The following is a 13,080-nucleotide window of genomic DNA, read 5'->3' on the forward strand; positions in this document are numbered from 1 at the left end:
AGAAGTACAATCACTTAATATAGGAAAAACTATTAAACCGACAAAATCCAATTGTACAAAAAACAAAATAATCATGTCATCCACGAGGATGTTAAAATACTTGACGCTAAGAAGTACAACCATTCGACACGAGCAACATACCCACTTAATATAGAAAGTACGAGAAAACCAACAAAATCCAAATGTGGAAAAAATAAAATAATCCCGTCATCCGTGAGGAACTTCAAATACTTAACGCTGAGAAGTACAACCATTCGACACGAGCAGTACATGCACTTACTATATGAAGTACTGGAAAACCGACAATTTAAAAACATAGATAAAACAAAATAATTGCATCACCAGTGAGGAAGTTCAAATACTTCACTACGAGAAGCACAACCAATTGACATGAGAAGTACACCCACTTATTATAGGAAGTATAAAGCGTTGTTTTTTGAAGTGCAAGACAAAAAAAATCCCGTCATCCGTGAGGAAGTTCAAATAATCGGCGATGAGAAGTACAACCATTCGACAAAATCCAAATGTAGCACTACAACTATTCGAAACGAGCAGCACAAGCACTTATTATAAGAAGTACAAGGAAACCGACAAAATCCAGATGTAGAAAAACAAAGTAATCCCGTCATCCGTGAGGAAGTACAAGGAGTTATTCCGAGAAGTGCAAGCGGAGATTACAGGAAGTACAAGCAGTAATTACAGGAACTGCAAATTGTACAAAGAAAATACTCACACATAAATTCACATATCAATGTTGGGAAGTTCATATATTAAGATCTAGGAAGTGAAAAATCTCTTAAATAGAGGCTAGGGAAAATCTAAAACTATCATTCCGAAACACATGTTTAATTATTGTAAAACACACTAGTATCGAAACATTTCTGGAAGTACAACGACTAAGGCCAAGAAGTACAAGGACTTGTTGCGAGAAGTTCAGGTGCGCGTAGTTGTGCTGCACATGTTGTGTGGTGAAAATTATAGCACTGTTTTACTGAACACTTTCATGAAACCGCACCAAGAAGTACAACCACATTTCCCCGATAAGTACAAGTTCATGTCCAGCGAAGTTCAGTGCTCTGTTTTTACGGGGCGAAAATCTATTGTCCAAACCTCATCGATTTGATCACCAACGACTCCAATAATTGCCACCAAAAGCTTTATATGATAGAGTATATGTATAATTTCATTACCTACAACATTTTCCAACAAACAAATGGATATAATCCACCAAATTCAAATCGTTATCCCATAAAATATACCGGGAACATGATTCTAAAACTTCCAAAATTAGTTTCAAACCATTCGGATTTGGCAAAATTGGTAGATACGAAAAAGATGTGCCATTTTAACACCTTTCCAACCGTATATCATTTGCATTGTTTAAATATACCGCATGGAAATCGCGGGGAAAACCATTCGGTGCCCGTCACATAAAACGGGCGGACAGTAATTCAAAATATTCTCTTAAACTATAAGGAATTAGAGAAAACAATTGGAATAAGAAAGTTGCGCCTAGTCCATAGCTTTCCAACGCCATATCATTTGCATCATTCCGACAAACGGTTGAAACAAAGCCTCCAAATTATTGTCCGCTTGTTTTTAAGTACGTCCGAATTTCGGTATTTTCAAAATTGTTCAAAAACTGTGAGGATTTTGAAAAAATGTAAAACATGAAGAAGTTGTGCAATTTCATTATCTATCCAACGGTATATCATTTGAACATTTTGGATAAGTGAATCGAAAATTGAACTAAAAGTTCGTTTTCTGTCCATATAGAAGCGTTTTCGTATTTTCAAAATTAAATTTAAACCGTGCATAATCTGCGAAAGTTGTGAACATGAAAAAGTTGCGGTTTTTCATTATCTATCCAACGGTATATCATTTGCACATTTCCGCCAAATGGTTGAGAAATCATTGTATAATCAGTAGCTCTGAAGAAAATGGGAAGTTCAGGTAAGTTCCGATAGAAAGGTCAACCCTCTTATCCAGGAAGTTCAACCTTGTGTCCAGAGAAGTTCAAGTCGGTGCTCAGAATATTATTCTGCAACCGGTTGCAGAATAGTGCTGGTGTATATATATATATATATATATGAACATGAAATCGATGGAAGTCCCCATTGTTCCCAAAAACCTCTACGATCATATGGTATCAGAGCCGACTTCCTAAAACCAATCTATGTGCCTCGCTCCTCCTTACCTCGCCACCATGACAAACGCCCTAGCCGGCATCACCGTGAGCAAGAAGTTGACGAGAGCCAACCACCTCCTATGGTAGTCCCGGATCGTGCCTCCGATCCGCGGTGCTCGCCTATTGAGTTTCCTTGACAGCAAGACCAAGCCGCCGCCGGAAACCATCACCGTCGAGAAGGACGGGAAATCAAGCAGAGAGCCAAACCCTGCCTATGATGCGTGGGTGGCCACGGACCAGCAGGTCCTTACCTTTCTGCTTGGCTCGCTCACGCCGGACATCCTCGTCTCCGTCATTGGGATGGACACGGCAGCGGGCGTCTGGGAGGCAATCAAGGCGATGTTCGCCTCCCAGTCTTGGATGCGGGTCTCTAACCTGCGCGTCGCCCTCGCTAAAACAAAGAAAGAGAACATGACGACTGCAGCCTTCTTCGCCAAGATGAAAGGCTTCGCCGACGAGCTCGCCGCAGCGGGCCGGCCCATCGACGATGATGAACTCGTCGAGTACCTCCTCGCCGGCCTGGACGACACCTACAACCCACTCTTCGCTGCCATAGGGGTCAACGGCAGAGATGATATGACCGTGAGCGAGTTGTACGCTCGGGTCTGTGCCTACGACAGCCGCATGGATCTCCTCACCGACGGTGCCTATGGCAGCGCCTCTGTCAATTCCGGTCAGCGTGGGCACGGAGGGCCATGAGGACGTGGCAAAAATGGAGGACGCTGCAGCGGCCGCGGTCGTAACCGTGGTCAGGGCCGCGGACAACGTGGCGGCACTGCGGCAACGCACGTCGCAGGCGTGGAGGCAGGGGGATGGCAAGGACCGTGACTCTGTCTCCTGTCAGATCTGCGGAAAGCCCGGACATGAAGGCGAATAAGAGGTGGACAAGGGCGCCAATGCGGTGTCCTATGGAGTGGACACTAACTGCCTAACTGGTATTGATACCGGTGCTACCGATCATATCACCGGTGAGCTCAACAAGCTCACCATGAAGGAGAAGTACCATGGTCGCGAGCAAATCCATGCGGCCAATGGACAAGGTATGAGCATTAGTCATGTTGGTCATGCAATTGTTAATACCCCCTCACAAAACTTACACCCTAAAAATGTCCTTCATGTTCCACATGCCACAAAAATCTTGTTTCTATTCATCGATTTACTCTTGACAATTATGTTTTTATTGAATTTCATCCTTGGTGTTTTTTTGTTAAGGATCAAGCCACGAAGAGGGTTCTTCTTAAGGGTAGATGCACACGAGGCCTCTATCCCTTGATATCATCATCGCCAGTCAAGAATAAACAAGTTTTTAGTGCTACCAAGCCTTCAGCTTCACGGTGGCATAGTCGCTTAGGTCATGCTTCTTTTCGAATAGTTCAACAAGTTCTTAGCAAGTATGAGCTTCCATGCTCAAGTAAGCCTAGTCTTGAGTCGGTTTGTGATTCCTGTCAAAGAGCAAAAAGTCATCAACTCCCATATGAAAGATCTACTAGTGTATCCACTGCCCCTCTCCAACTTGTGTTCTGCGATGTCTGGGGACCTGCACCTAGTTTAGTAGGGCCATACAACTATTATGTAAGCTTCATTTATGTTTTTAGCAAATTTGTATGGATTTATCTCCTTAAGAAAATGTCTGATGTGTTCCAAAATTTTCACAATTTCCAACAACTTGTTGAACGACAATTCAATACAAAAATTCTTGCTCTACAATCTGATTGGGGTGGTAAGTATGAGAAGCTCAACTCCTTTTTTCAAAAAATTGGCATTGAACATCATGTATCTTGTCCACATGCTCATCAACAAAATGGATCAGCTGAACGCAAGCACCGTCACATTGTATAAGTAGGGCTTGCTCTCCTTTCCAATGCATCCATGCCTTTAAAATTCTGGAATGAAGCTTTCCTAACTGCAACATATCTCATCAATATGCTTCCCTCTAAAATCATTGATCATGACACACCAGTCAAAAAACTATTCCACAAGACACCTGACTATGCCTCTCTTCGCACCTTTGGCTGTGCTTGTTGGCCTAATCTTAGACCATACAACAAACGCAAACTTGCTTTTCGATCAAAACAATGCGTCTTTCTTGGGTATAGTCCAATGCATAAAATTGCAAATGTCTAGATGTCACCTCTGGTAGGGTCTACATTTCACGTGATGTAGTTTTCGATGAGACAGTCTTCCCTTTTGCTCACCTTCATCCCAATGCTGGTTCTCTACTTTGTCAAGACATTCTTCTCCTGCCTGAGCATCTTCAAAATCCATCGGTGTCATCTCATGAGGGGGAAAAACATTGCAATTATCTAACACCTAATGACTCTAATATGCCTGGTATTTTAAGTTCACAGGCACAGCAAACTGCAGGAGAAAATCGCATGCAAAACGATGCAGAAATCAGCTCAAATGGAGTTGTACAAGTTCATGTACAAGAAGCTGCAGCTGGCACTAGACACGAGGCGGATCAGCCTCGGATCACGGAAGAACATTCCGCTGACACCGAATCCTCGCCGGGATTTGTGGGCGCGTCAGGCATGTCAGGCCACCGGTCGGCGAATTCCCGCTCTCCTCCGCGCCAATCCAGCCGCTCCACGTCGCATGGCCCCGCCACTACCGAACGCTGGTCCCCTGCATCCTCCTCCACTCACGCATCTAGCCACCAGGAGACTGCCACGTAGGGGACAGGCGGGACCAGCTCTGCACAAAATGATGAGGCTCCGATAGCAGGATCTTCTCCACCTGGACGTGCATGCCGATCTGGAGCAGGATCCAGAGCAGATGAATCCTCTGTGCCAACACTTCCTGCAGCACAACCTGCAGCTACCTACAGAATAAGATAAAAAAACCGGTGACAAGGGATTAACTTGTCAATGCCTATGGATTGTAGGCTAGGGTTTAGTTAGAAGTAGAGGGTAAGTAGATCTCGAAGGTTTCAGCCGAAAAGTACTCGACGATTGTGAAAACTAGGATTTGCAGACAATGATTCGATCGATTCTTCGTCCCTCGACTCCCCCTTTATATAGGAGGTGGAGTCGAAGGATTCGTGTTGTACAAGTTTACAGAGTTCGGGACGGTTTCTAACTCATCCCGCCAGATTACAACACTTCCTATTACAACTCTATTTCTTCCTTAAACGCATCTTGGGCTCCCGAATCTTCTTATTCTTCGGGTAGTGGGCCTTCAATAAACCCCGGGTACTATATTCGGCAGGCCCATTTGGGATGCCTATGTCAGTAGCCCCCGAGATTTTGCTTGAATTGTAAAGTCAGGGAAAATCTCCACTGTTTATTTTTACCCGAAAGCCTTAATCTTTCTATATTTCTTCTCATAAAATTCTATATTGTACAGGGATATTGGTAATTGGGGCTAGTTCATCTGACGGATCAGGTACTAGTTAACTGCTCTAGTGGCAATCCGCAAAAACCTACTTCAAAATCACGTCCCTGGACATGATCTCGGGATACTGGTGTAAACTTCGACAGGTGCCGCTTAAGGTCTTACCATTCTGTCGAGTCCCAGTCAAATTTATCGGGTACCTAACGCGTCCGTTAGGATTTTTCTTCGTATCTGTTGATACGGATAAAAGTAGCAGAGCGCAGTCTTTGGCGATGCCACGCCCAGCAGAATGGATTCTGGGGTCTTACCTTCGCAAATTTGCGGCATTCAGAAATTGATCGCAACTTTGGCGTTCTGAGAATATATTGTCGAGTGCTTTTCCGGCTGTTGGAATGGCACATTTTATTGAGTCAAATATGACTTATATTGTTCTCCCGATGGGAGTATATGTAGAGTTAATTATAACTCGAAATATACTCTCTTGCTCTTCTATTTTTCCTTTGTTAATTTCATCGGGCACGCGAACAGCGTTCCCGATGGGAGTAGCCCCCGAGGCTACAGCCAAGAACTTGTGCTTGGTTGTAGGCTCAACATTTTATTCCACCTTGTCACTATTTTGTCATTATTTCGCAATATGAACTCTTTCCTCTTCTTCTTCTCTCTCTTTATTTTTATATTTCTCGGGTGCGCGAACAGCGCTCCCGATGGGAGTAGCCCCCGAGGCTACAGCCAAGAACTTGTGCTTGGTTGTAGGCTCAACATTTTCTATATTGTCATACTCGAAATTTTACTTTTTGTCGGAGTAGCCCCCGAGCATTTGGGCAAAAACTTGTATTTGATCAAAGGCTCCCGAAGTATTGAATATTTCATCCTGTCGCCAATCTCTGAATACTTCCTTGTCGACATTCTTCACTTAATCAAATTTACTTCATCCTTGACAAGTAGTCGTGAATTTTCTGTCCTGTGGGTCCATTGCTTCCACCACGTTGGACACGTCGTGCAAGTGGGGGACACACGTCCTCCGCTTTTTCGGCGCACGTACGGTAACGCCTATCTCAGTAAAAATACTTTGTTGCCCTTGTATCTAGAAGATCTATTCTCACCCCACGATTTTTTCATCCAACGGTGCACTGCTTCACCCGATTCTTATATAAACCCTTCTTCAACCTCCGTTCATCCCCTTGCTTGCGCCGCTCGTCTGTTCCTCTTTGCAAAACTTCTCCTGCGCCCAAATCTCTCCGAGCTTCCGCATTTACGAACATTGCTTTGCCCATTGCCGTTGATGCCACCGCGCACGCGACTCACTCGCCACAGCACTCCCGAATCCAAGATGGCCACCGAAGATCTTGAGTGGGAAAGATCCAAAATCTCCAACCAGGACATCAACACGCTGAAAAGGCTTGGCCTCATGAAGAAGGAGGACGCCATCCGCTTCCCCAGCGAAGAAAGCTACCCCAACCCTCCAATGGAGTATCGGGTTAGTTTTGTTGATCATCTCATCCGTGGCCTCTCTACCCCAATTCATGATTTTCTCCGCGGTCTTCTCTTTGTTTATGGGATTCAGCTGCACCAACTGACTCCCAATTCCATCCTCCACATTTCTATTTTTATCACCCTTTGCGAATGCTTCCTCGGAGTCCCTCCTAATTGGGCTCTGTGGAAGCGTATTTTCTGCCTTCGCCGCAATGGCTCTCACAACGTCACCTATAACATAGGTGGCGTTGTTATCTGTGTCCGCACTGATGTCGATTACTTCGACGTCAAGTTTCCTGACTCTGTCCAAGGATGGCGCAAGAGATGGCTCTACATTCACGAAGAAAGCGCCAACTCCGTTGAACACAACATAGTTCCTTTCGACGGAAGTGCCAGAATCCAACGCCGCCGCTCCTGGGATGCCGAAGTTTCTGAAGAAGAGAAAAAGGCGACAGAGGCACTCATGTCTCGTATCCATCAGCTGCAAAACATTCGAGGCAAAGAACTGTCTGGTGTTCAAATCACTGCCTACTTCCTTAGGATTAGGGTGCAGCCTCTTCGAGCTCGCAAAAATCCCCTACGGACGTATTCTGGTGAAAACGACGCCAATAGAATCTCCGACGATCTTTCTGCAAAGGACTTGGAGAAGTTGATCCGAAGAGTTTCCCGCTTGGCAAAAAAGGATCCTATTCCTTCCGCTTGTCGCGTGGAACCATACAGCTCCGCCAATCCTCTCCCCAAGGTATTTTGCCTTCTCGAGTTTCTATCTTGTTCCGAATTTGCCCTGCATCTCATTGTATTTGTGTTACTCTAATTTTTCTTTTGTCGCTGTTTTCTTGCAGAACCATCCTACTATGACTTCCCTTCCTCCTCTTCCTGAGGATGGAGAAGTCGAAGAACGGGGCATCGTTGCCGAAGATACCCCAGGTTCTTCTATTCCTGAAAGTGAAGTCGCGGGTTCCCACAAATCTGCGGCTTCCCATGAAAAGGAAGTTGAATCTGAGGCCAGTGAATCGACGCAATCCCTTCCTCCTGCAGTTTCCCCAAAGAACAAAAGGAAAAGGCATGATGCCGAGGATTCTGGCACTTCTAAGGCTGAAGAAGCTGGTCCTTCTAATCCGAGGGCAGCTTACGATCCTTATGTTGAATCCCTCATCAGCTCGTAAGTCACCTATCTCGCTATATTTTTGTACTCGAAATATTTATCTTGTCGTGCTTTTTATATCGCTGATTTTTTGATCAATCAGTGATGAGGAGGAAGAAGTACCAGTTACTGACGTGGCTCCTCGAACAAGCACATCACGTACTGTACTTGCCTCAGACACGCTAGTTGAAGGAGAAGAAACGTCGCCTCCTCAACAAGACGTCGTCACCACTACTCCGCCATCAAGCCCCCGTGTCCCTTCACCAAAAAGGGCAAGGGTTGAAAAGATTGTTGATTCTGCCCCTCAGTTGGGCAGTTCGTCGACTCTGCTTTTAGATGATGTAAGTCTGTCGACATCTATATTTTCCTTATTTTATTTTTCCACACCTTTTCTCTTTTTCATGCCGATGTTTCTCTTACTGTGTTCACGCTGAACAGCCTATGATCAAGGATCTTCTCCGCATCGGGTCCCAATTTATTGGGTACCGTGAATATGCCGCCAGAGCCGAAGGTAACGACTTTTATACTTGCTATTTTGCACTGACTTTCTATTCCTGTTGCTCGTCGCTATTTTTTGATCTTTCTTTTCTTTCTTTTTCATATCTCGACAGAAAAACTTTCAGAGGCCAACGAACGTATCGACGCATTTGCTCAAAAACTCGAGCAAAGTGAGGCGGCTCGCAAGAAAGCTGAACTTGCTGCTAGCAAAGCCAGGGCCGAGGTTGATGAAGCCAAGGTGAAAGCTGCTAGTGTCGAGGAACTGCAGAGAAGGCTCAAAGATGCCGAATCTGCCTTAGATGAGCAGAAAACTGCACAAACTGTGCGTGAACAAGAGATCATCAAGCGTCTGAAGTCGCAAAGTCGACGTACGCTGAGTAATATCATCAACCCCTTCTATTGTACTTCCTGTTTCTTGGTTGTTGACTGATGTCTTGTCTCGTGTGGCAGCCCAAACAAACCAGGATTTTGATCTGGATAATCCTGTCAATGACCCTCTCCTTGATGCACTTTCTCTTCTGGAGTTCCATGGGCGCGAAATTCGTGAAGGCGTGGCCAATGCCAGTGCGAGTTTGTCGGCGTTGTTCCCCTACTTCTTCCCGAAGAAAGAGGAACCTTCGACTTTCCTTGCCCTTGCCAAGCTTTTCAATTCGTCGGAAGACCTGGGATTGAAGATGCGTCAGGAGAATATGAAGGTTCTTTGTCGAGAGTACTGTTGCCCTGGTTCTGGTTGCTGACAGCCAACAGACGCTTGATTGGATGAAGGTTGGCGACACCAGCCAGATAGAGCATTCGAGATGGAGGTCGCTGATCAAGGCAGCCAAGCCCAACAGGAAGAAGATCTTGGCGTATCTGGGGATCAAGCCAGCTTCGACTCCTAGCTCCTCGAGGCCGGAGGTCTAGTTGCATGCCTCTGTTTTTCTTTCTGTTTCTTTTGCTTCTGTCGCCAAAGTAGTCATTTGGCGACACGTACTTTCTTAACTCCACTGTAATGCCCTTGTAATTATTCCCAGAGATTAATGAAGACTTCTATCTTTGCTTGTTATTTGATGTTGTCTTGTTTATTTTTCAGTTGATATTTGATAACTATACTCCATCTTCTGCTCCTTCCAATGTTTCGCCTTCTTCTTCCCGCGCGAGGAAAGCTTTTGGTGATACCGCTCCTGTCGACGATACCTTGTCGCAAGAACTGGATGAACTTCGGCAACAACTTCAGTATGCGAAGAAGCAAACACTTGTGATGATGGAGCAATCTCGTAAGTCATCTGAAGCCGAGAAAATTGCTCTTCAACAAGCTCGCGAGGCCGTAGCTGCTAAGGAAATTGCTGCTTCCGAGGCTGAAAAGGCGACTATTCGAGAAAATTTCATGCTCGAATTAATGAATGAAGCCAGTGCAGATATGTCGGGTATGCCTGTTTCATCCGCTGATATCCTTTATCTGCATACTATTGTTTCTTTGAAGGTTTCCGCTTTTTTGTTTTGATAGGTGCCTTTACTGATGTTGCTGCCGAGGAAGAAAGGGTGAATGCTAGGACAACCCTCCTTGTTAATCTCTCCTTGGACCATGGTTCTTTGTTTTGGGCTACCCCGGAAAGGACCCGCCAAATTGTCAGATTTCAAGATCGCGCTTCTCAAACTCGCGATTTCCTCGACTTCTGTACCAAGACCTTGTCCATGGTTTACAACTCCATGTTTCCTCGCAACGTCCAACCAAAAACTCTTCTGAATTGATGGAAAGGTTCAAGGATGCTCGCAGATCCATGATTTTGTCAAAGCTCAACTAGTAGCCGGCGCCGCATTTGCTCTTATCATGCTCCAAATCTGCCACTCGAAGCTTGACCTTACCCAGGTTGTCGAGAAGGTTCACCAAAAAGTAAAACGGCGGAGGGTTGGTGTTGACAGGATTAACACGAAGGTTACGCCTATAGCCGAAGAAATGATTGAGGACCTGCTTCGGATGGATGCCGACTTTTTTGCCGATGGCCATTATGCCGATTTTCTTGGTGCTGCCCCTGAGGAAAACAGAGTTACTCTTGATGACATATTGAATCAAGACTAGTTAGTTTCTTCTTGTAGATATTTCTTCTTTGTAATCCATGACTATATTGTAAAGCAATCATTATATTTCTCTGTTTGTTTAGCCCCCGAGTGTTTCGGTGACTCTTTACTATATTTGTATACTTGCGAGGTTTTGAACCAAGGCATTTATATATTTAAGGCGAATATGAGCCCCCAAGCTTTTTATTGAGCACTATTTTGTATTTTTGTTGACTCACGAGGTATTTGAATACCAAGGCAAGTTTTTTCTTTTGTCGATGAACTATATTGATATTCGTCGGAGCGAAGACTTTGGTCATGTCGATAAAGAAGAAAAGTTATATTGTCACTATCTTTATTATATTGCAGCACCGCGAGCCCGCCTCATTAAAAACCTTCTCCGGCCCCACTCGGTGCCCCGAAAAAGGAAAAGAGTGCGTCTGAAAACTCGCGGGCGTTTCAGTACATTGAAGCTTTACAAAGACTATATTTTTGACTCTAGGCGTAAAACGCCTAAGTTGCGCCACGTTCCAGGGGTTTGGCTCCTCCACCCCTGTCTTCTTGTCCTTTATTCTGTATGCTCCTCCTCCAATTACTTCCGTGACAATGTACGGGCCAAGCCATGGTGACTCGAGTTTTTCATGACTTTTTTGCGTGAGCCGAAGAACTAGGTCTCCCACCTGAAAAGATCTTGGCCGCAAACGTCGACTGTGGTAATTCTTCAAGTCCTGTTGATATTTGGTTACCCGAGATAATACTTCATCTCGAGCTTCATCAAGTGCGTCGATGTCGTCTTCTAGCACTCTTCTCGACGTTTCTTCATCATATTCAGCGACACGTGGAGAGTTGTGCTCTATCTCGATTGGTAGTACTGCCTCTGCTCCATGAACCAGGAAAAACGGAGTTTCCTGCGTTGCTGTGTTTGGTGTTGTTCGGATGCTCCACAACACGCTTGGTAGTTCTTATGGACAGGTATGTCGAGCTTTTTCCGGTGGTCCTAACAAGCGCTTCTTGATACCATTGCAGATGATGCCATTGGCTTTCTCGACTTGCCCATTGGTTTGAGGATGTGCAAGCGACGCAAAGTTCAGCTTAATACCCACCTCTTCGCAATAATCTTTGAATTCATGGGATGTGAAGTTGCTGCCGTTGTCTGTGACGATGCTGTGGGGCACTCCAAATCTGAAGACGAGGCCTTTTACGAATTTTACTGCGGATGCTCCATCTGATGAATTTATCGGCTTCGCTTCTATCCACTTTGTAAACTTATCGACAGCTACTAGCATGTACTCCTTTCCTCCTGGCCAAGATTTGTGTAACTTACCCACCATATCAAGTCCCCATTGAGCAAAGGGCCATGACAATGGTATTGGTGCTAGCTCGGGCCGGAGAGTGGGGTTTTGCGGCAAACCTTTGACACACGTCGCAAGTTCTTACTATGTCCTTGGCGTCCTCGATTGCTGTCAACCAGTAGAATCCTGCCCGAAAAACCTTGGCTGCAATAGCTCGACTACTTGCGTGGTGGCCACATATTCCTTCGTGTACATCCTTCAGAATTATTCTTCCTTCTTCGGGTGTGACGCACCTTTGCAAGACGCCCGAAATACTTCGTTTATACAATTCTCCCTTGACCACCGTGAAAGCTTTGGAGCGTCGAATTACTCGCCTTGCTTCAACTGGATCGTCAGGTATTTCTTTCCGAAGGATATATGATATGTACGGCTGCATCCACGGTATCTGTATCATCATGACCAAGTCCTGATCTTCTTCGTCCTCTTGCTTTTCTTTGGCAGCCCCCGAGGGTTTCTTCTCCTTCTTTTTTGACTTTGTTGGCTTAGTGGATCTCTCTGTTATCTCTTCCCAGAATACACCTGGCGGGACTGGAAGGCACTGTGACCCGATGTTTGCAAGAACGTCGGCTTCGTCGTTGCTCAACCTGCTAATATGATTTACTTCGCATCCATCGAATAACTTCTCAAGCTCGTTGTATACCTCCTTGTATGCCATCATGCTATCATTGACTGCATCACATTGGTTCATAACTTGCTTTGAGCCACCAAGCGTGAGTCGCCAAAGATTTTTAATCGAGTTGCTCCGCAGGCTTTTGCCATCTTCATCCCGTGTATGAGAGCCTCATATTCTGCTTCATTGTTAGATGCGTTAAGGAACGTCATCCGGAGGATGTACTTCAATTTGTCGCCTTCGGGTGATATGAGTACTACTCCTGCGCCAGCTCCTTCTAGTCTCTTGGACCCATCAAAGTTCATGGTCCAAGTTCTCGATAAATCTGGAGGTCTGTATTTTGCAACTCCATCCATTCTGCGATGAAGTCCGGCAGTATTTGCGACTTTATTGCTTTTCTTTTTCATACGTGATGTCCCGAGGGGAAAGTTCTATTCCCCAAAGG

General features: G+C 45.2%; 1 protein-coding gene across 1 annotated transcript; it reads left to right on the plus strand.

The window, feature by feature from the left end:
* The first annotated feature begins 2,900 nt into the window (after positions 1-2,900).
* Positions 2,901-9,066, plus strand: LOC139839145 (uncharacterized). The gene is made up of 7 exons (XM_071829190.1): positions 2,901-3,027; positions 4,530-4,704; positions 7,535-7,736; positions 7,837-8,156; positions 8,242-8,479; positions 8,577-8,649; positions 8,750-9,066. Exons 1-7 carry the CDS (start codon positions 2,901-2,903, stop codon positions 9,064-9,066), a joined length of 1,452 nt encoding a protein of 483 aa, XP_071685291.1.
* Positions 9,067-13,080: the final 4,014 nt, after the last annotated feature.

The sequence above is a fragment of the Lolium perenne genome, chromosome 4 (genome assembly GCF_019359855.2).
Source record: "Lolium perenne isolate Kyuss_39 chromosome 4, Kyuss_2.0, whole genome shotgun sequence".
Taxonomy (NCBI): Eukaryota; Viridiplantae; Streptophyta; class Magnoliopsida; order Poales; family Poaceae; genus Lolium; species Lolium perenne.